Source organism: Mustelus asterias, chromosome 24, assembly GCF_964213995.1.
Source record: "Mustelus asterias chromosome 24, sMusAst1.hap1.1, whole genome shotgun sequence".
NCBI lineage: Eukaryota > Metazoa > Chordata > Chondrichthyes > Carcharhiniformes > Triakidae > Mustelus > Mustelus asterias.
The window spans coordinates 21,344,764-21,368,026 of NC_135824.1; the positions used below are offsets into that span (position 1 = coordinate 21,344,764).

Consider the following 23,263-nt stretch of genomic DNA (forward strand, 5'->3'; position numbering starts at 1 on the left):
TTTCTTTTAGAAGTGACATTAGGCTGAAACTCTGACTTGTTCATGTGGATGTTAAAAATCCCATGACACTATTCAAAGAGCAGGCAGTTCTAGCAACCTTATCGTCCATTAAAAAAATTGGTTTGTTAGCTATTAATTTCATCACAACAGGAGGATCTGGTAAACAACAAAGTAATTGCTCTTTTCACCTACTTGGCAATAATATCTATATTACATGGTAGTTAATTGTTTCCTGGTGCATTTTCCTTGGCAATGCCTCTACCAATCAATCAGCAGTCTCTTTTCCTGCAGTATAAATTGTTGTTCACTTTGCTACTGGTATTCTTGTGAACTGTCCTGATGAGTGCAAGATGAAAAGCTTCAACGGCATGTCTTTTTTTCAGCAATAGCAACATAAAAATTAGGGCATATGTGTGAGATTATTGTGGAAGCTGAAAGATCATAAACTTGTATTAAAAGCCATGATAGGAAAAAACTTTCTCCCAGTATAGAATTGTTTTTCATGATTAGAGCAGCTGTTCAGCGGCCTTGACACTGTTAATAAGCCCAACTATAGCTCTTTCAATGAGACTTAACTTTTTCAAGGATTTATAACATAGAGGTTCTTGTCATTTCAGTGGTCACAATCGATCATGAGCTATATGGAGTTCCACAGCATAGTCTATGGAGAAGCATAGAATCATGTACAGCAACTTGTGGATTTCTGCATTTGTCCTCTTGTGCAGTTCCAGAAGTTGCTCTTCCAAGGAGTAATGATGGCAAATGCTGACAGCACCATCGCTACCATTGTAAAATCCAGGCCACTTAATAGTATAAAGTTAGATGAATTTTTGTCTTTGGTTCACAGATGTCACGCAATTACCATATAGTGCTCACAACTCTTTGTATTAATTTAATTCTATTGAGTGAGGGTTGTTAGTGCTGGGGAGTGGAGCATTTTTCATTGTATTTTTCATGTCGTTAATTTATTAAGTATTAGCGTCACAAGTAGTCTTACATTAACGTTGGAATGAAGATACTGTGAAAATCCCCTAGTTGCCACACGCTGGCGCCTGTTCGGGTACTCGGAGAATTTAGCATGACCAATGCACTTAACCAGCACGTCTTTGGGATTGTGGGAGAAAACCGGAGCACCCAAAGGAAACTCAGGCAGACACTGGGCGAGCATGCAGACTCTGCATGGACAGTGACCTAAGCTGGGAATTGAACCTGGGTCCCTGTCGCTGAGAGGCAGCAGTGCTAACCGTATGGTACTTCAAGAAAGATGCTAGATTCAGAGAAAAATCTACTCTGTTCCATTTTGTGCGACAGCGCACCATCTGGACAGCAGCCTTTACTACACTAGTAAGATGTTTCTTTCCATTTACTATGCCACCACGCCTTTCTAAGGCTTTTCTAGGTGAGACAGCCAACAAATGTTAATTGTGAGGCAATTTCTGCTATACTCCTATGTCTACAAGAAACTGGATTGAGTTGGATAAAATCCATTCTACATGGGACCCTTGCACCTGGCTTTTGATGCTGACAAGTTGAGCCAAGATTCTGCAGTTGAAAATTCTTAACCCACTATGCCACTCTGCACAGTACATTTTGGAAATATTTTGTATGTTTTTATTAATTTGCTGATATTGCTAGTACTGATTTCTCTATTGTCTGCAAAATGGTTGCATGTGAAGCAATCATTTTTAATGGACTATTACTTGGCCAATTATTTGGTCCACTTGCAATTGTTCATCTTGCTTGAAGTGGTATGGACATAATTGGGGGGTGATTCTCCCATCCCGCTGCGCTGATTTTTAGCACAGCAGGCTGGGAGATTAAAGCGCCGGCCAATACACGCTGGGTGTCCGGCCCCGAGTGCGTCTCCCAGCCCTGACGCAGAGCTGCATTCCATGTGCAGAAACTGATTTTCATATCATTTAAATCCAATTAGCAGACCCGGGACTGAAATCTCCGGGCCTGCTATCCTCTTCTATACTCAGTTTAATTATACATGTTTGTGGGATTTCTGTGCAGGCATTGAAGAACCAGAAGATTGCTGAGGCAGCCATGGAAAGTATGCAACAGCAACTGTCGGAGCTCTGTCGCTCAGAATCTCTCACTCGTGCCAGAGAGCAGCATGAAACTGTCATTAATGCACTTAAACACAAGCATGAGGAATCACTCTTAGTCATGCAGCAGACTCTTGATGCAGCTAGCATTGCTTTGGAAGAACAGGTTAGAATCTGGCATCTTTAATTATGAATAGTATTGATTTTTTTATACTGCATTGATGCTGCAATTGTTGTTCTGCCGGATGTACCTATTGGCTGCTTAAAATGGTGGAATTCTCCCAATTTTCCCCTCCCCACACCCTGATGGCCAGCCCCGATCGGCCCTTCCCTCTGCTAGCAATCCTGACTGTACAGTGGGGCCCCCCTTGGCACTACCTGATGCCTGGTCAGCAGTGCCAAGGTGCCCTTGGCATTGCCACTTTCCCCTTGGACACTGCCAAGCTGGCAATGCTTGGGGGGCACCCCCTGACTCTCTGGGGACCTCCACGGGGGGGTGGCACTAGTGGGCCTGAAGATTTCTGTCCCGGGCTCGCTAATGAGATTGAAATGATAAATTAAATAATTTATTCAGCTCTGTGCAGGATGCCCAGCAGGAAGCCCGCTGAATGGCCTCCGCTCATGTCTCCTGGCCTGCTACACTGCTAGAGCGACGCAGCGGGCTGGGAGAATCATCCCCTTATTCTTTGTAGTAATATGTACATACAATTGCGTAGAACAATTGAAGGAAATGTATTCCAGTATAGGGCCTATGGCAAAAGAGGAGACCATTTTGGCAAACCTGAATGATGTCAACTAAAGCATAATGAAGTCTTTATTTAATTTCAAAAGATTGCATTATTTTTGGAAAGTTTAAAAAATTGTTTTAAACAAATACATTTTATGTATGCTGTGTATTGTGTAAATCACCAGCACAGTTCAAAATGCAAAATGATGAATAAACTTGTTTATTTCTCCCCTTTTTCTTTCTCCTCATCCTCTTCTGTCAGAAAGACAATTCTAAGCGACTTGAAGAGCAGGTTAAACAGTTGCAAAGGCAACAGGAAGAAGCCAAAGTAGAGAAAGCGGAAATAATTAATGGGCTAACGAAAAGTTTAGAAGCAAGTCAGCAGCAGTGCAGGGATTTACTGCAAACAGGTTAGAAATCTACTTAAACAAATGCAAGATCAAAGTTGCATTATGATTTTTATGCTTATGAAGGAGTGTGTCTTCCTTTCTATCAGCTGCAACTTTTGATTATTCGTATCTAACCAGACCACATTTCCTAGTCAGCATGTCCTACAGTGAAAACTGTAATACCTTTATCCTTACAAGTATGCCACGCCTGACCCAGAAATGGTGTAAAGTTTGTTTGGGATAATTAAGTCTCACGAAGCTCAGACATGTTTTTTCTTGGTGCCACTATAATCTTATAGATCCTAACCTCTAGCTCATGATAGAGTAAGTACTTGCTCAATGTTAAATTCTAGCACCATAAACCCATAAGTGGGTGGCACAGTGGTTAGCACTGCCGCCTCACAGCGCCAAGGACCCGGGTTCGATTCCCGGCTTGGGTTACTGTCTGTGTGGAGTTTGCACATTCTCCCCGTGTCTGCATGGGTTTCCTCCCACAGTCCAAAAATGTGCAGGTTAGTTGGATTGGCTATGCTAAATTGTCCCTTAGTGTCAGGGGGAGTAGCTAGGGTAAATGCACGGGGTTATGGGGATAGGGCCTGGGTGGGATTGCGGTCGGTGCAGACTCGATGGGCCGAATGGCACTGTAGGATTCAATGATTCTAAACTATATTGTGTGTGTCTGTTTCAGGTTCAATGCAGGAGATCACGCAACTTCAGATCCAACTTCAACAAGTCCGGTCTGCCAGGAACATCAGTGACAGCATGAACAAGGCTTTACAGGTCATTGCTATATTAAGTACAAGTAACGATGTGATGCTTTCTAGAATGCTTGAGAATGTTTTCGATTACTAGTGCTCTGGGTAAGCTTTTACATCAATAGTATCAATTTGGTTTTCTATATTTGATTCATCAAATTGAATGAAATTTCAGAAAATGAGAGACTGATGGACTAAAGGATGATACTGATGAGTAAAAATATAAAGAAATGAATAACATGAGAAAAATTGTATCTGACCATTGTACTTGTTTCTTTCTACTTGAATAGCCCACATGGTTACACTTTGGCTTGAAAGCATGGCAAGAACACAATACTCTTGTTTGATGTAACTTTGAAATATGACTTCCTGATATTCAATTTAGGCTATTTTGGAATATTTCTGTATCCGTGCTGAAACATAATTTTTAATTAATTGTTTGCTTTATTTCTGCTTTGGACCTATATTCTTCCCCTGTACCCCCTTTACTATCCCCTTTAAAGCAAAATATCTCCCCTCAAATTCTGTAAATTGAAATAACTTAATTTTTTTTTCAGGAAGAGCTGGCTGACTTGAAGGAACAGATTACTTTTTATGAATCTGCTGCTAAGATTGATGCTCTTACTAAAGATGTGCAGGGAGAATCTGAACTTCCAATGTCAGATTCTTACATGGACCTTGGTATCAGGAATGGGAACTGGAAAATTCTCAGGTTCCAAAGGTAGAAATTGCAATGAACCTTAATTATAGCAAATGTGAAATTCTTCTTGCAGTCATTATACGTCATTATCCATTTTTAAAATCTTTTTCCACAATATCTTTCAAATTTTTTTACCTCTGAAGGATTCATTATTCTATGGAGTGTAACAATGTAAAGATATGATATTTATTTAACTTGTTTATTTGCTCCTTTTTGAAATGGTGCATTTGTTTGCTGTCTTGCCTTATGTTATGAAGGCAACGTGTTGCCATCTTTACAATGAACAAAGGCTTATTAATGGTCTGTAAAATTTGGTTCCTCGCAGCCTGTTTTTCTGGTGCTATCGATGCCATTTTAGCTTCATAGTAACATTTGAACATATGAACAAAGAGCAGGTGTAGGCCATTCCCTCGAGCCTCCTCTGCCGTTTAATAAGATCTGATAGTAAACTTAAATCTGTGTCCTGCCTATCCCTTATCAAGAATCTATCCACCTCTGCCTTAAAAATACTTTAACATATTCACCCCGAAACCAGAAAATCCCACCAAGGTCAACAGACCTTTCCATGGTCCGCCGCTCGCCCGCTGCGATTCCTGTGGCGGGTTTAGCGGAAAATTTCATCCCTCTGCTTTCACCCCCTTTTTAGGAAGAGTGTTCCAAAGACTCATGACCCTCAGAGAAAACATTTTGTTTTAAATGGATGGCCCCTTATTTTTAAACAGTGACCTGTAGTTTTAGACTAAGTCTTGTAAACCTTCTCTGAATCCAATGCATTTACATCCTTACAGTGCCAATTATGCAGTTCTCGAAATGTGGTCTCTGTAATACCCTGTACAACTGAAACACAACCTCACTATATTTCTGTTCAATTCCCCTTGCAATACTGATAATATTCAATTAGCTTTCCTAATTACATGCAGTATCTGCATGTTAACCTTTATCAATTCATGCACTTGGACACTTGGGTCCCTCTGCACCTCAAGAGCTTTGCAATCTTTCACCATTTGGATAATATGCTTTTTTTATTCTTCCTGCCAAAATGGACAATTTCACATTTTCCTGCATTATACTCCATTTGCTAGATCTTTGCCCATTCACTTATCCTATCTATGTTTTTTGTAGCCTCCTTATGGCTTCACAACTTGCATTCCTGCCTATCTTTATGTCATGATGTGGAGATGCCGGCGTTGGACTGGGGTAAACACAGTAAGAAGTTTAACAACACCAGGTTAAAGTCCAACAGGTTTATTTGGTAGCAAAAGCCACACAAGCTTTCGGAGCTGCAAGCCCCTTCTTCAGGTGAGAAGGGGCTTGCAGCTCCGAAAGCTTGTGTGGCTTTTGCTACCAAATAAACCTGTTGGACTTTAACCTGGTGTTGTTAAACTTCTTGCTGTATCTTTATGTCATCAGCAAATTTGACAACCATCTCTGCCGTTTATATCAAGGAAGTGTTTGATGTGTGGTGTCAAGGAGACCAAGTAAAACTGAAGTCAGTGGAAATTGTGGGGTGCAGGACCTGGGGATGCAGAATTGGAGGGGTGATGGAGGTGAAATGCTCAACTGTCCAGAGTCGTAACTATCACAAAGAAAAATGGTTGTAGGAGATGATCATTTTGGCCCTAGCAAGAGTCTGTACATCCACCCATCTCAGCTGTTTTGTCATTGACCTTGCCATCATCGTATGGGCAGAAATGAGATGTTCATTGATGATCGCAGTGTTCAATTCCATTTAGAACTCCTCAAATGCTGAAGTAGTCCAGGCCTGCATGCAGCAAGACATGAACAATATTCAGGTGTGGACTGATAAGTGGCAAGTAACATTAATACCACACAGCAAGGAAATTACCATCTCCAGCAAGAGAGTCTAACCACCTCCCCTTGACATGCAACTGCATTACGAACCCTGTATTCTCTACCATCAATACCCAGGAGGTCACCAGAAATCTAACTGGACTGCTCACATGGCTATAAAAACAAAAGTGCTGGAAAAACCCAGGTCTGGCAGAACCTGTGGAGAGAGAAACAGTCAATGTTTCGAGTCCAAGATGAAGTCAAGTCAGAGTCATGTTGGATTTGTGATGTTGCTTCTCTTTCTTTTGCCACAGATGCTGTCAGACGTACTCAGTTTTTCCAGCACTGTTTTCATTTCAAATTTCCAGCATCCGCAGTATTTTGCTTTTATCTTGCCACATGAATGCTGTGACTATAGGACTAGGCCAAAAGCTGGGTTTTCTGTGATGTAAAGCTTCTGCCTTTTCACCATCTACAAAGCACAAGCCTGATGCACTTGCCTGGATGAGATTTCCAACAGCACTCAGCTCTACATCATTCAGGACGGAACAGCCCACTTGACTGAGACCCAGTCCACTACCTTAAGCATTCATTCCCTCCACCAATGGCACACTGACTGCAGTGTCTCTCATTTACAAAATGGACTGCAGCAACATGTAAAGCTGCCTTCAACAGCACCACCCAAAAAGGATATGTTGGCTTTCGTAACTTGGGTCATCTGCTGGGGTGTGTGTCCATTCAATAGCACATGTAGAACTGGCTGGGTGTTAGCAGTCAGCAGAAATTTGGAGCATGGGGCCTGGATTCATTGCGCATCACAATCCCTGTTCCTGTTTTCAGGAGCAGTCAAATCTTGCTCCCTTATGCTCTTTATTCTGACTTGCGGTGACAAGAATTGTAGAATCCCTATAGTGCAGAAGGAGGCCATTCGGCCCATCGAGTCTTTACCGACTCTCCAACGGAGTATCTTCCAAGTCTATCCCCTCTCCATCCCCGTAACGCCACACAGGAAGTTAAGGAGTAATTTCTATTAGTTTGCAAAAGCAGAGATTGACATGTTTGAGATAGATCTACTCTGTGAGTGGCTACTGGGTTCTAATGACCATTGTGGAGGTAGATTTTGTTTCAGGAAAGGTTAAAGTCAACAATACAGATGTATTAGATTAGAAACTTCTAGCTATGAGATTTGGGCATGCCTAATCAAGATACCTGGGTGTGTCTTTTTTAAACTTACCCTTTCTTCTCTACTTCTATCCCTTGAAGCACAATGCGACATGGCGGTTCTGATAAGATGTCTAAGGATGAGATGATAATGGAACTGAAGGCTGAACTCGAGCGATCACTGAGCAGCATCAGAACAAAACGTCATCAAGTTACTCAGTTTCAGAATGAAACTAAAGAATGTCAAAAACAAATCGCTGAGCTAAAGGAGCAGTTACAAAATGCTGAAAAAATGGCAAGAAGTCATGAGGTTAGCTATACAATTAATTATTTTAAATGTCATGTTTTATGAAGTAGTGTTGAAAATAAATCCTTCTGCACTTAATTTAGTTGACCTACTTTGAACACAATGAGGAAAATGTAATCACTTCAATCCACTGACCATCAACTCAGTGCATTGGCATTTCTGTGACTAAATGTATATGTTGGTTAACATTTAAATTGTTTTTTCCATTAGTTCATAAAAGGGGTTAGATATCTTCAGTGTACTGATTCCCTTGTGAGCTCAGTTGTGGCAGGAGACTCCCTGGAGGACAAAGCAATCCCTTAGAGATTCCTGAAAGCATTGCTGAGGTGGTCAGATATCACCTCAGACTCTCAAGTCCCTGGATTGTAACCTACCAAAATGGAGAAGGGTCATTTGGGAAGGCATCAAACTGATTGAGACTCTTAATTGGGAACATACAGGGGCAAAGTCGAGACATCCGAGCAAACGTGCGAACCTCCCAAAGCTCATCTACCTGGCCCTTCTGTGCTACCTGCCCCACTTGTGGTAAAGTCTGCAGATCACTCATTGGATTTATTGGTCATCTCCTAACCCATTGAACCAGAGTGAAAGCAAGTCATCGTCAATCCTGAGGGACTACCTGAAAAGAGTCAGATGGCTATTTGTACTTCACATGTGCTAAAGACATAGAAAACTGATTTCTTATGACTACTTGAATTATTTACTTTCATTTTTCTCTTCAGCATTCTGTTATGGCATCTTAAAATATTTATTGTTTTTGCTCTTCAGCATTATTGAGTAATAAAGTTTATCTTCTGTAAAGGTCAGTTAGACTGACAAAGGCCAGCTGAGGGCACAGAAGGGCTTTTGTGCCCTCAGCTGGCCTTTGTTGGTGAATTTTAAATTGGAAGCACAACTTAATTGTGAAATATTAGTGTATTAAAAGTGAGATTTTTAAAAATTTTCTGTTTTCCCAATCAGCTGCTGTGTGAAGACTTAAAGCTACATAATTGAATTTATTTCTGTGTATTCAGGTGAGAGCCAGCACATTGGAAAAGCAGCTGGAAGCAGTAGGACCCTGCCCATCAACCTCTGAAAAGGTCCTCAGAGAAGAAGTTGAGAAGCTCCAATGCAAGATGCAGGTTCTACTCAAAGAGATTGAGGTGAAAATTGAATTCCAGCTCAAAATGTAACTCTTCAATCGGTGCGCAACCAGATAATGGCATTTCTTGATTTAATATTTACTTTAAAAGCAAAAGCTTCTGCTCTCTTATTTAGGATAAACAGCAGCAGATTGAAAAACTAACTGATAGTGAGAAGCAATTTAAAGAAGCAAACCAGGAGTTATACAGTGAAATGCGTCAAATGATTCAGGACTTTGACCAGGATAAGCAAGAAGCGATTGACAGGTACAATGTAAAACTATTGATTAAATGAAGTGGATGTTGGCATATAAGATGAAAGCATTTAACAGCACACTTCAGCTCAGTTTCAAAGATAAGAGAATTTGTGCATCTGTCTAATGCATTACTTTGATGTGAATGGTAACAATAAAAAAAACTTGTTCTTGTATGTTTGCTTCTTTTATGTGATGCATCACTGCAGATCTGAGCGAATTCATCAGCAACATCATGAAGATTCCAAACGCCGGCTTCAACATGATCTGCTGGAGCAGCACGAATTGGAGAAAGCTCAACTGACTGAATTTTATAAACAGCAAATCACACAAGTAAAGTGAGTTTGTGATGGAATTAACTCCGTAAAGTCTTTGTCTAATTAAATTGAGTTAGGACTCCATCAAATGTTGTTCAGTTGTATGAACCAGTGTTGACCAATAAAGTTTGTTAACAGGTGTGGCTGTGGCAATACATTTTAGTCACTTGCATTAACTTAGTGTAAAACGCTTTACATACACTGACACAATACAGGTAAATATACTGCACCAGCAGTTTACACCATTCTGTAACCAAGGAGCAAAGCACTTAATGATCAAAAGACATGCATACACTGCTTCATTCTTGCCATTTTGCAACTCACTGTTTGAAGTACACATACAAACACCATCCAAATAGGTGTATTGAGATCACCAGTGTCATTGCTTTTTTCATTTGCTATCACATGGACATGTAGCATACATTCATACTGGTTCATTCAGGTTTTGTGTCTGAACAATACAATATATCTAGAACTGGCTGTGGGTATTTTGTGACTAATGAAATGATACTCAAATTTCTTGATGGATTAACAAGGTATGATGGAATTGTATTATTTTTCTGGACCAATATTTTCCCCTAAATCCTTTTTCATGCATTAGTAATCATCTGGAGCAGCTGAATCATGAGATGTCTGGAGTGCAGGAGTGCTACATTACCATCTGTAAAGAAAAAGACTCCCTGGAGAGCAAATTGAGAGAAGAAATGTCCCTCAAGTTATCAACAACTGAGCAGGAAGTTAGTGTTTAATATGAAAAAATATTTATCATTCGTGTTCAATGGATGTTTTCAATGTCATAATTTGGGATGAGAAATCACAAGGTGCCTATTCATTTTGTGTTACGTAATATTCCTCATCCTACTTTTACCTTTACAAGCCTCATACTAGTGCCACTAGTTCTTAAGTCCAGGCCTTGTCCCACTGCCTGAATGGTGAATGTAAAATTGTCAGGCTGACTAAATGTAGCTTTGGGGAGGAGATATTTTGTCAGGTCTTCTGGCTGGGTGGTTGTAAGTTTTTCAGTTGATATTCATATATTTCACAGAGCATGTGGTTTGGAATAGAGTGGCTCTAATGGGATCTTGTACAATATAAAAACAAATTTTCTCTTTGGTCAGTTGAGTATCTTAAATAATTTTTCTCCTACCGATAATGCTAGTTGGAATGTGCTCAGAACAGAGGGAGATCCCGAGTTCAGCATGCTTTCAAATCTGTTACTATTTCATAACATTGCTTTAGGTGTGTTCCATTTTGACTATAAGCCAAAAAAAGCCTAGTAGTTTAAATAGAATTACCAGAGTGTATAGTTATTGTCATTATTTGCAACACTGTCCTTTCACCATTTAAAATCGGAGTTCAAATTCTGCCTTGTTTGATGAGTTTAAATTCTTTACGATCCTAAATGAGCTAATTTTGGGAGGTACGACAAAATCATAATATTGTGGATACTATAATTCAGAAAAAATCACAGAAAATACCCAGCAAATCTGGAAGCATTTATCACTGTTTTCTTCTGGTTTATTAACTACAGCATCAATTATCAATAATCTCACATGGGCGATGTCTGCTGTGCGAAATAGAAATGTCCCATTTGAGCAGTAAGGCAGTGTTTTTTAAATTTTTTAAATTTTATTTATTAGTGTCACAAGTAGGCTTACATTAATACTGCAGTGATGGTACTGTGAAAATCCCCTAGTCGCCACAATCCGGCGCCTGTTCAGGTACACTGAGGGAGAATTCAGTATGGCCAATCCACACAACCAGCACGTCCTACGGACTGTGGGAGGAAACTGGAGTACCCAGAGGAAACCCACACAGACCCGGGGGAGAATGTGCAAACTTCACACCAACAGTGGCCTGAGGCTGGAATCGGACACAGGTCCTTGGAGCTGTGAGGCAGCAGTGCTAACCACTGTGCCACCCACGGTAATTAACTGTGCAGGGTATCTCTGCACAAGAATCCCCAGAAAATGTCGGAGTACTCCTTGTCTTAACTTCTAAAATGCAGCGTCTTTCGTTCAAAGACCCTCATTGCAGAATGCAACAGAAGTAATGGACCAAGAGAAAAATGTAGAATTCTTGAGGTATGGCGGTCATGTCATAGCGAGCCCAGATTCAAATAGCCAAAAAATTAATCAGCTTTTAGACCTTTTGATAAGATCTTTTTCCATTCTCAATTGTATTACTGCTTGTAGAAAAAATAACATTTGCTCTTCAATATTACTGTGCTTTGTAAAGTACTTTGAGGGTAATTTTTTTTTCAGATAAAAAGGGCATTTTCAGAAGAAATGAAAGAGCGTTTGAGTGAGCTGCAGGCTGAGTTGGAAGAAAAGCACAAAGCTGCAATGGTAGCTGCAAAGGACCAATGGATGATGGAAAAAGCAACTGGTATTGAGCTACAAATTGAGAGGCGTGTTGTACTGGCCAAAACACAGTGGCAAGATGAGCAACAAAAGGTGATAGTGTAGCTTGCTAATAACATCAGTGGTCAAAATGTAGTGCTCTGTTGATCCTTTGTTATCACCACCATCTTTGTAATGAGGAGCTTGTAGATTTATTCTCAGCCTAATAGAATAAATCTCCTGTGTGTTCAGACTTCATTAGTGAAGTAAAGGGTTACAAAGATTTTTTTAAATGCTTACTTTTTGAATTTTACATTAATTTATGTTCTGATAGTTGTATATGTTGCTTTGCATTTGTAATTTAGTTTTGCCTTGAACTAATTGCTCTATTTTATCACTGTAGAAAACTAATCCCAAATACAAATTTTATTCTAACAAAATCACAAAAATGTTGGTGCTATTGCCATCTTGTGTTTCCTCTGAATCACTGGAATTATGCAAGTAACTCATTAAATGTGAGATTGAGGATGCTTGGGATCCTGAAGATAAAAAAAATTATGTTTGTATAGCAGCAATCATAATCCCTAGCGTGCAGAAGGAGGCCTTTCGGCCTGCACTGACACCAATCCCACCCAGGCCCTATCCCCATAACCCATGTATTTACCCTGCTAGTCCCCTGACACTAAGGGGCAATTTAGCATGGCCAATCCACCTAACCCGCACATCTTTGGACTGTGAGGAAACCGGAGCACCCGGAGGAAACCCACGCAGACCCTGGGAGAACATGCAAACTCCACACAGACGGTGACCTGAGGCCGGAATTGAACCTGGGCCCCTGGCGCTGAGAGTCAGCAGTGCTAACCACTGTGCCACCATGCTGCCCCAATTCATAATCCAGGGATGGCCCAAAGAACTTCGCAGTCAATTAAGTACGTTGAAGTATAGTCCCCATAATGTATGGACATGTGGCAGCCAATTCATGCACAGCACAATCCCACAAGCAATATTGTAATAATTACCAGCTAATTGTTTTTCCAGTTTTTTGGGATAATTGAGTAAAATATATTGGTCAGGGCACTGGAAGAACCTTGCTACTATTCTTTCAATAGTGTCATCGGGTCTTTTGCATCCACTTGAGAGGGAAAATAGTGCTTCACAGAATTGATTACTTTTGAAAGACAGTGAGGCACATTTTCCCATCCCGCCCGCCAAGGGAATCATAGTGGGCGGGGGGCAGACCATGCAAAGGTCCGCAGGCGGCGAATTTTCTGGTTTTGGAGCGAGTGCAACCGGAAAACCCCACCGAATGTGAGATGTTGTTTGCATATCTATCACCTAGATGCAGAGTAAAAGATATTTTAATTTCAGGCATTGTCATTGAATGTTTCAATTTTTCTTTGTTAGCTTAAAGACCAAGCAATGTGTGCAATTGAGGCAGAATGGCAGCTTCGTCTCCATAAGGCTGTAGAAGCAATCGAGCAAAAGACTTCATCTAAGATGGACCAAATTTGTCAAACTGAGCAGCTCCCTGGCGCAGGAGTTTATACGTACGAAGAATTAGAAGCTCAGCTTGCTAGTTTAAAAATGACATTGGAGCACCAAGCTAAGGAGGAAAAGATAATGGCAGTTGGAGAGGCCTCGAAACAACTTGAACTGGAACTGCAGAAAAAGCATGAAGATAATGTTGCCAAATTGGTAAGATATCCAACAATGATGTCAACACAATGTGAAAAGCAATGACTAGTAATCTGTAAATATTGACCTTTCCAAAGCACTATCAGTCATTGAAAGGCTTGATACACTTTTTTCCATACAATGCCTCACCTCTGAGACATTCCAAAGTGTTTCACAAATTAATTACTTTTGAACTGGGTTAACTGTTCTTATAAAAGCAAATGTGGCAGCTAGTTTTGTGCAGTGCACCATCCCACAAACAGCGATTGGATGGATGAGTGACATTATTTTGTTGTTGGTAATGTTGGATTGAGGGATGAATTTGGTCCATGAGTGCTTAGAACACTCTGTTCCTTTTATAGTAATGGCATACAATCTTTAATATTAGCCAGATATATTTGACTTGAAGTGTAGTACTTATTCAAGCTTGTCACTCTTTAATGCTTTGATAGAATATTAATGAATACTGCTTTTAATAAATTATCATAAAGCCCCAATGTAATATGATGGGTGCATATATGTTAGTGTTGCTTTCTAGCAATTTCACAGTATTTACAAGACTAATAATCTCAATGGCTGGCTGATTATTCTGTGTTTGACAAGAACTAGGAGCAGGAATAAACTATATATCCCATCCTCTGCCATTAAATATGAGCATGGCAGATCTTGGACTTAAATTCACTTTACTGCCTCATTCCCTGATTGGCCAAAAATCCGTATATCCCAGCCTTCAATGTATTCCAACAATGTAGCATCCACAATCTTTGGGTAGAGAATTATAAAGATCTTTGAGTGGGGTATGCCCCATCTTTCAGTTTCCCTGAGCAGCCAAATCGATTTTTCAGCATCTACCCTATCGAGTCCCTCAGAATCTTTTATATTTCAATGTGATTGCCTCTCGTTTAATTCTAATAGGGGCCACATTACATTGACAAATCTTTGGCCATTGCTAGTAAAGATAGGTGAAGATTTGGCAGATTTAAATCTCTACAACAATGCATCATTGCTCCCTGATAACCAGAGTGCCTGGAGTTTTCCCATTTCAAAGCAGATACTGTAATTTTCTGCACGTTTCTACTGACCTTGCAAGTATCTGTCAATTGAGGGAAACCTTACTAAGCAGAAGCAACTTGCTTCTAATTGATAGCATGATGCCATATCCCAAGTTCTCAAATCCTTCCTCTCATTCCCATCACCACCTGGCCTGTGCTCTGAGTGATTCGTCATCCTCTGGATTTTCAACCTCAACCTCAGCTCCCCTCTTCTAACTTCATTGCTCCTGTGCTCCCTAAGCATCACCCTTCGCTTAAACTTTCCTGCCCATATTTGTGACAAACCCTTCAACCTTGCCATCTCCCAGGGTCTCTCCATTCCTGTGGTCCCTATTGCCGAGCTGCCATAAGTGACACTTACCACCCATATCCTGTACCCTTTAAAAACTTACTTCCTTCTGCATCTGTCTTTAAAGAATTCCTTCCCCTTGTGTTTACAGCTGCAATTTAAACTTTCCAACTACTGAACTTTGGCCTTCCATTCACTACAATACTTTGCAGCTGTCAATTTTCACGACCATTACATTGCCTCCAGATTTTAATGTCCTCATCCCAAGAAACACTGCCATCCTAATTATTTCCCCCAAAACAACTCCAATTTTTAGTTCCTTGCACCTAAGTGGCAGCATGCAACATCACCATACATCATTGGATTTGGCTGGATCACATCAAACTTTTTCACACCTTGTTCTCCTTTGCCAAAACCACTCTGTATTTTCAGATTGTCCTGAAGGCCAAAGGTAAACCCCAGGCTAATTTCCCAACCACCAGCCGTCTCAAAATTCCATCACCTCCACCAACAAATGAGGAGTCCATGGGCTTCTTTATCATTTTGATTGAGATCACCCATTCACTTGTCACTGTTGCTTCTGCTCCTTTCTGCCCGTCTACCAGTCAAGCCTCTCTTTGCTGTAGCCCTGAATTAATTTATTTCTCTTTCTACTTGCCCTCCCATCTCTGCTTCCGTCATGCAAGTTCATCTCGTCCATGAGTCCTATCATCTGTTCTCTTGGTGTTAAAAAATATAGATTAAATCATTAATGCTTCACCTTCGGAACTGAACATCATTACTGAGATACATACACCTGAGTAATATCGCCAAAATCAGCTAGTGCATATAAAATTTTGATTTCCATTGTAACATGATTTGCTCTTGCTCCTTCATTTACATTGTTTAAAGGACACCATAATTCTCTTCCTCTGGGTTATCACCAGCACAGTAGTAAAGTACTTCAAGAAAGCAAGAGGAAATGTACTCCATGATCCTATTGTGGAGATTTTTCAGACCTAGGTAATATTGCAGGGAGTACAAGATGTTCCAACAGCTGTTTGCCAGGGCATTGGTCAAAAAGATGTCTGAGCCACAGCTTAATTATGAAGAAGTGATTCAATTGCTAAGCAGTGACTTGTATGTTTTTTCTAGATATGCGACCATCTTATTTTATGGATACTTTTAATTTGTTTGTCAGTTGCTTTTTTGTTGTGAAGTAACTGTCCTGACCTTTCAGGTTGAAACGACATTAACAAATGCACGTCGTCGTTGGTTGGAAGAAATGACTAGCCTGCCTGAATACAGGGCCAACTTACAAATTGAGGAGAAGAAATGGGAGAGAAAACATGAACAAGATGTGGCAAAGCAGGTAAAACTTTGGAGGGGTAGCCATTTTGTACAAAACATTCGACTGTCTGGTTATAAATGCATTCTTCTAAATTCTTGTGTACTAAAATTAATAAAACTAAGATGCAATGTAAATCTTTTGAATATTTATTATGTGCAGAGGTTTCTTCTGTGCAACATTTGCAAAAAATGATTTCTCTTAACCCCGTTAGTATATAATTCTATATAGGGAAGCATCTACAGTAATACCTGTACATGTTAAATCATAACAGAAAATACAGGATAAACACAGCAGGTCAGATGCGAGACGAGCATTTTTGCTTTGAACCTTGTCATTGCTGTATTAATTAATTTAATCTTATGCAGTTTGGTCCAAGAAGATATTTATGTTTCTTAAATTGGTTTGGTAAATTGATAACTGCTTGTTATTTACAGGTAGCAACAGTCATTAAAGCAAATGATGAAAAATGGAAGCGTACTTTGAAAGGGATTGAGAAAGCTGGATTCAGTGTTAAAATGGCAGAGCTGCAGGAAAACATACTTGTTCTAGAACGCAAATTAGAACTTCAGAAAGAAGAAGCAGCAGCAGTAGCTAAAGCTGAATTGGCAAAAGTTCGAGCTCAATGGAATAAAGCAAAACAAGAAGAGATTAATAGAATTCATGAACTAAATGAAAAAGATTATCAAGCATTCTTGGCTGAGCATCGAAATAAGCTCAGTGAAGTTCTTAAGGAAACTAAAGAGGAATTTATTCGGCAGAAAAATGAGATGCTTGCGCAAAAGGAGGCAGAATTAAAACTGTGTCTCCAACAGAAGCAAAAAGAATGGTCAACCCATCAAGAGGAACAGATGAGTTGTGAAAGACAGCAATATGAATCTGAGCTTGTTGCTGAAATTGAACATTTTCTGAGTGAAATCTCAAAACACTTTGGAAAATCTAAACCTGCATGTTTCAGAACCGAGGAACATTCTAATATGGCCAAGTCCATGCATCAGCAGGTTGTTAAAGTGAGGGACCGTCTCCAGAAGGTTTGCATAAAAATGTTTGAAGAGATCCTTGAAACTATCCAGAAAGAGGTAATAATAGCAATTAATTTTGTGCTGACAGTTCAAAAGTATAATGGCAACTTATCTTGATTATATATTCCACGTTCATACTGAATACTTCAAACTAAATTTGTGTTGGAAAATTTTACGGAGGATTTGATATTGTTGCACACACCTGTCCTCAGCAAATATATAAAGAAGAGCTAATGCTACAAGGTCTCTAGTTGAGAGAAGTAGCTGCATAAAACAATTAAGGGGCTGGATTATATTAAGACTTTCCTTCACGCTCTTGTTGGAAAACTAGAGCTCTGTCCATGCATGACCACTGTCTTTTTGAATGACCATTTAAATTTACGAGTAGCTTTATTTTAAAGGCAATGTTTGATTGTATAGAAATTGCTATCTATCAATCCTCTGTCATGCTCGTGTTAGTTGAGCTCAACCTGTGTCTTGAAGGGCACTCTAATAGACCTTAGCCTAGAACTGTTAGAAGAAGATAAAAAGTAAAACAGGAGATTTTGATCAACACCTAATGCCAACTTGGAAAAGTGTGCGCATATGAGCTGGAAATGGAATTGGCCAAATTGTGATAGCTAACTCACAGCTGTGTAGGTTTACAGATGATGACTAACCACCATGAAAATATAGCCCAATATGAATTTGTGCCTTTAGAGAATTGGTCCTGCCAACAAAAGTAAATTTTCAAAAAGAATCCATGTCCTGTAAGCACCCATGATGGATTCTGATGTATTCTCCCATTTCTTTGGGTGAGTGTTCAGCTAAAAAAATCTTTTACAGCTTAAATTGAGGTCTGGCTCATGGGGGACATTAGGCCAAATCTGTTGATTTACATAATTGGTTGCAAATATTGCATTCTAAATCAGTGTTGGAGGGATGGATGGTATCATTCGCTTTGCTTTGTACGTGTCCTGAAGGTACTTGACTCTGTTCTCCAAATGTCAAAATCGTTTGTTGACGGAGACTTCTCCACTTGGGTTTTGAGGTTGCTTTCTCCCCATGTATTGGGATCCAGCTCATATGCACACACAAGCTCTGTGGTTGGCTTTCAGATTGACTTTATATGGAAGTTTGGGATATGCTGTGGTGCAAGTTTCTGTACTCAGCTGCATGTAGAGTATTGTCTTTGGTATGTGGGAATACTCCATGCAAGCTGCATGATCCACCCAGCAAAGCTGAGCTCTGATCATACTCTCCATGCCATGTATGCAGCACTTTGCCAGAACCATTGCAAATAGATCTCAGACTATGAAGATGCAATGGCTTCAATTTGCTTTGTGATGCCAGTAGGTTGTCCATGTCTAGCACCTATAAATTGATGCAAGAACCACTACCTCACAGACTTTGATCTTTCTGAGACAAACTGCTTTTTCCAAAATCTGAGTGAGTCTGCCAAATACCCAGCTTGTTTTTGTCAGGCCATAGTTGATTTCTTCATCCAGCATAGCATTATTGGAGAGGATACTCCTAGTTTAGCTAAACCTCTGAACAGAGGGGTGTGTTGTTGATGGTGACTGAGAGATCTTGAAGTACATTGCCAAGGAACAATATCTCTGTCATCTTGAAACTTATTGTGAAAGTGTTCTGAGGCTATGGCAAAGCAATAAACAAGCAGCTGAATGTCCTCCAGAATATGTGCTGTGAGAGCACAGTCACCCACAAATAAGAGTTCACTCAGTAGCTATTCAGTAACTTTTGTGCAAACCTTGAGCCTCTGCAAGTTGGAAAAGGTTGCCATCTGTCCTGAACTGAATGTATGCTCCCCCGTTGAGATCTTTGAGTATGCACTCGAGCATGGCTGAAAAGTTTATGGCAAACAAAGCTGGAGCCAATACACAGCCTGGTTTCGTACCATTGGTGATAGGAAAGGCATCCAATGACATGCCACAGTGACTGTAGAAAAAAGTAATATTCCATGATTGTCATAGATGGGCTTGCTTCCTTTCCATTTGCAGTCTTGGGGGGGCAGTGCCCTAGTTCCAGATTAGGGAGAAGAGCTTATTGAGTTTCCTAACCATGTGAGTCCCGCCATACTTCGAATACTTCAGATGGGATGCCATCATGTCCTGGCAGCTGCCTGTAGAAAGCTGTTTTATGGCCTTTAAAGACTTCTGCTTCAAAAGGATCAAACGTAAACTCTTAAGTGTGGTGCTGTGGAAGTCACTCACTGACATCATTGCGCACTGTTGATAGTGTAGATTGCAGAATTACTCTGCCCAATGAAAGCAAACCCCATGTCTAATTTGTTAGGAGCTGATTGCCATCTGTTCAGAGGATCACACCATTGGTTTTGTATCATAGGCTTATTGCAGACCTTCAAGTAGTCTTCAGACAACTTTCAGCAGCAGCTGCTTGAAGCTCAACCGCCTCATTTTCCCACAACAGTAGCATGAGTTTAAGTAGCTCCATTTCGACATAACTGTGGTGTAATGTAACACATTCTTGCTTGGGGAATTAGTCATGTTTGTTTGGGGTCAAATTTGGTCTCCTTTTATATTAAGTGGATTTTGGATGCCTTCTTTACCTTAATGGCCTACTCCTATTTCTCAATCAACCCATTTCTGATGACAAAGAATTTTGTGGTGTTTGTCATTCCAATCAGATTTTGAAAAATTATTTTGACTGGCTTGTTTCATATGTTTGGTGCAGAGTTTCTTTCTTTTTCTCTCTTTCAGGAGGGCAAATTGGATCTGCAGAATGCATTAAGAGAATCTGAAAGGCAACATGAAAAATACAAAACTGAAAAGGAAGCACAGCTTAGAAAACTTGAATTATCTGAACGTCAGCTTAAGCAAGAACTGGAGCATTTGCAGCGTAAGTTGAAGGCTTTTGCACAGCAAAGTGAAACCAAATATGATATTTGTTATTCTTTCCAAAAATTAAAATAGTCACTGTTTCAAAACAACAGTTCATATTTCCAAAGTAGAACCTGCCTCAAACTTCACCAGATACTTCTGACTATGTCGATGTTATCAGTTTGAGCTTACTTTTCATTAAATTTTTGTTTGGCAATTGAGTTTCATTTAAGAAAATTATTCATGGCAGCGAATTTACTTAACTCCTTTTCAACTGTTAATTATAGGTGATAACCAGCAAAAAGATAGAAATTTAACTTTCTCTTTTTATAAACCAGTAATTGTTCCCCAATCAGTGAAATCATTTCAAGCCATCAAAAAATAATCTTTAATGTTGTCAATTTATTTTGAATGTGTTTTGTTTGAACCTTTTCAATTTAAATTGCTCATTATTGAACTTTCATTATTTCCTTGCATGAACACTTATAAAAAGCTGGCTCTGTAGATATTAAGTTTTCTTTTCTTCCAACTATCTTGCACTAAATCTACCATGTGACTGCATTAGCTAAGGATAAAAGGAATCATTAGCTTTTATCACTTAATTAAGAAATTAAATCTATTTTTACCCGATATTTTTAATCAACCCAAGATTAGGAATTCATATCTTGAATATAGAAGTTAAATGTAATTATTTTCTTCAACTGAACAGAAAATGTGCAAGAAAATGAGGGGAGTAGAGGTGGCCTCTGTCATCATTCACCAAACTGGAAAATGGCTGCTGCATATTTATTTAGTGTATAGGTTATACTATTGATATGTACAATATTAATACTTGTCATCCCTGGCTTCATTGTTCAGTCCTCCGGTCTGCTTCTTATTTTCTCTTCAGCTGGCCTTGCACCTTCTGCCATATCCATGATAGGTGCAAGAAAATAGACCAGGCAATAGGAGAACTATGGCAAAGTGGTTTTATCAGAACTGAAATGTCATACATCTCAGCTAGCCTCCAATTTGACTAACCCAATAAATATTTAGTTACACCTCCTCCTTCCATGGCTAATTGGCCACTTTTGCTTCATTAAGAATTGGGTGGGTAGCAGATAATTCTTGATTTCCCCACTCACCCAAAAAAGGTAGCAGGGATTAACAGTACAAAGCAAAATTGTATCATTTTCCCAACAATTCAGGGATGCGACATAAAACATAATTACTATTTCACTTCTCTCCAGGCAAGCTTGATTGGCTTCATGAGGCAAAGATTTGCAATGCATATTGCTGAAAATGAAACGGTCCCTTCCAGTACCCGAGTGTCTGGAGAGCAAGGGACAAGTTCTACCATTTCAAGTATAAATCTGTTGCTCCTTCTTCTTCAGAACCAATATTTAAATAAGCTAAATTACAATAGATATCAACAGTGATTGGGATACAGTTGAATTTTACATTAGGTTTTGAGGGGAAGAAGACTAGGTCTAAGACTATGAAAGTAGAGCCAATTAAAGTGAACTGGCAATTTAGGTTAAGAGAGAAGTCAAAAGAGATGCAGTGACAGACATTTAAGGGGATGTTTCAGAATACGCAGGATAGATTATATTCCAACAAAGAAAATTTTCAAGGGGAGGATCTGCCATTTGAGGTTAACTGAAAAAATTAAACGTAGTACCAAACTTAAAGAAGTATATAATTCTGAAAAGATTGGTGACAGTTCAAAAGACTAGAAAGGATATAGGAAACAGCAAAGAATGACTAAAGATTAATGAGATGAAAGTTCCATTAGGTTGGGAAAATAGCGAAGGAGACAAAAAGCAGGAAACTGCTACCAGTTAACTTAACATTTGTCAAGGTAAATGTCAGCTATTATCAAAGACTTTATAACAGGGCATTGGGATAAGTTCAAGATAATCGGGCATAGTCAAAGTGATTTTGTGGACTTTATCCAATTCATTGGAGTTTTTTGAAGAAATAACAGGTGCTGTGGATAAAGGGGTGGATGTACTGTACTTAGATTTTCAGAAGGCATTTGATAAGATGCCTCACCTAAGGTTATTGCAAAAAATAAATAAATAAAAGCTCATGGTGTAGGACAGTGGTTGTACTGTGAAGACCCCTCAAATGTGCCATGAAAAAAGGTTCAAAATTATTAAAAATTCATGTAATTAAATTAAAACTAAGCTTCATCTTCAGCTCTTTGGTAGCATCTCCAAGACCTGATGAATCAGACCTCCCATGCGTGCAGCAGCTGGAAAGAGCTGTGCATGCACAGTTTAGATTTTTTAAGTTGGTCAGGCCCATTCAGATAACCAACAAGATTTGGATCTGAAGACAATGTTCCATGCATTTGCACAAAAAGCGAAAATTCAAAAAGGGCGCAAAAACCCTAGGAGAATCAAGAGAGACAGAGAGGTAAAAAATGGCGCATGCTGTTTTGAAAATCACAATATTGTGATTACATTGTGGAACAGTGGTTAGAATTGCTGCCTCACAGTACCAGGGACCAGGCTTTGATTCCAGCCTTAGGTGACTGTCCGTGTGAAATTTGCATGTTCTCCCCATGTCTGCATGGGTTTCCTCCGGGTGCTCCAGTTTCCTCACAAAGTCCAAAGATGTGCTGGTTAAGTTGATTGGCCATGATAAATTGCCCCTTAGTCTCCCAAGATGTGTAGGTTAGGGGGACTAGGTGGGTAAAGACATGGGGTTATGGAGATGGGGCTTGGGTGGGATGCTCTGTCATAGTGGGGCAGACTCAATGGACCAAATGGCCATGGTAGGAATTGCATGATAAATATTGAAACCATGCCAATAACTTGTATCTATAGTTCTATTTAGCTAATGCCTAGAAGGAGATTAGCTTTATGTTGAGACTTCTGTCCTGCACTTTAACTTTCTCCTCTCTTTAATTATGTTACTGCTTTTTACTCATTTCATTTTTCTACCTGAGATAATGGTACTCAAAATATTAACACAAAAGCAAAATACTGCAGATGCTGGAAATCTGACGCAAGAAGAAAAAATTCTGGAAATCTCAATCAGGCAACATGTGGAGACAAACAGTCCACGCTCGTGTTGATGACTTTTTCAAAATTTTAAATATTGTATGAACTGGATAAATTATTTGTGAACTGTTTTTTTACGGAAATCAAGGTTCCC

At 39.6% G+C, this 23,263-nt stretch overlaps 1 protein-coding gene across 1 annotated transcript in view; it reads left to right on the forward strand.

Moving 5' to 3' along the window:
• The window catches only part of cep152 (centrosomal protein 152), a 58,497-nt gene that overhangs the window by 21,230 nt on the left and 14,004 nt on the right, over positions 1-23,263 (forward strand). The window contains exons 9-22 of the mRNA XM_078241407.1: positions 2,017-2,217; positions 3,041-3,188; positions 3,856-3,947; positions 4,480-4,643; positions 7,677-7,884; positions 8,895-9,023; positions 9,139-9,269; positions 9,466-9,594; positions 10,175-10,310; positions 11,838-12,029; positions 13,320-13,610; positions 16,150-16,281; positions 16,695-17,336; positions 20,000-20,138. Coding sequence (XP_078097533.1) covers positions 2,017-2,217; positions 3,041-3,188; positions 3,856-3,947; positions 4,480-4,643; positions 7,677-7,884; positions 8,895-9,023; positions 9,139-9,269; positions 9,466-9,594; positions 10,175-10,310; positions 11,838-12,029; positions 13,320-13,610; positions 16,150-16,281; positions 16,695-17,336; positions 20,000-20,138 — 2,734 coding nt within the window. The remainder of the gene's footprint in view (positions 1-2,016; positions 2,218-3,040; positions 3,189-3,855; positions 3,948-4,479; positions 4,644-7,676; positions 7,885-8,894; positions 9,024-9,138; positions 9,270-9,465; positions 9,595-10,174; positions 10,311-11,837; positions 12,030-13,319; positions 13,611-16,149; positions 16,282-16,694; positions 17,337-19,999; positions 20,139-23,263) is intronic.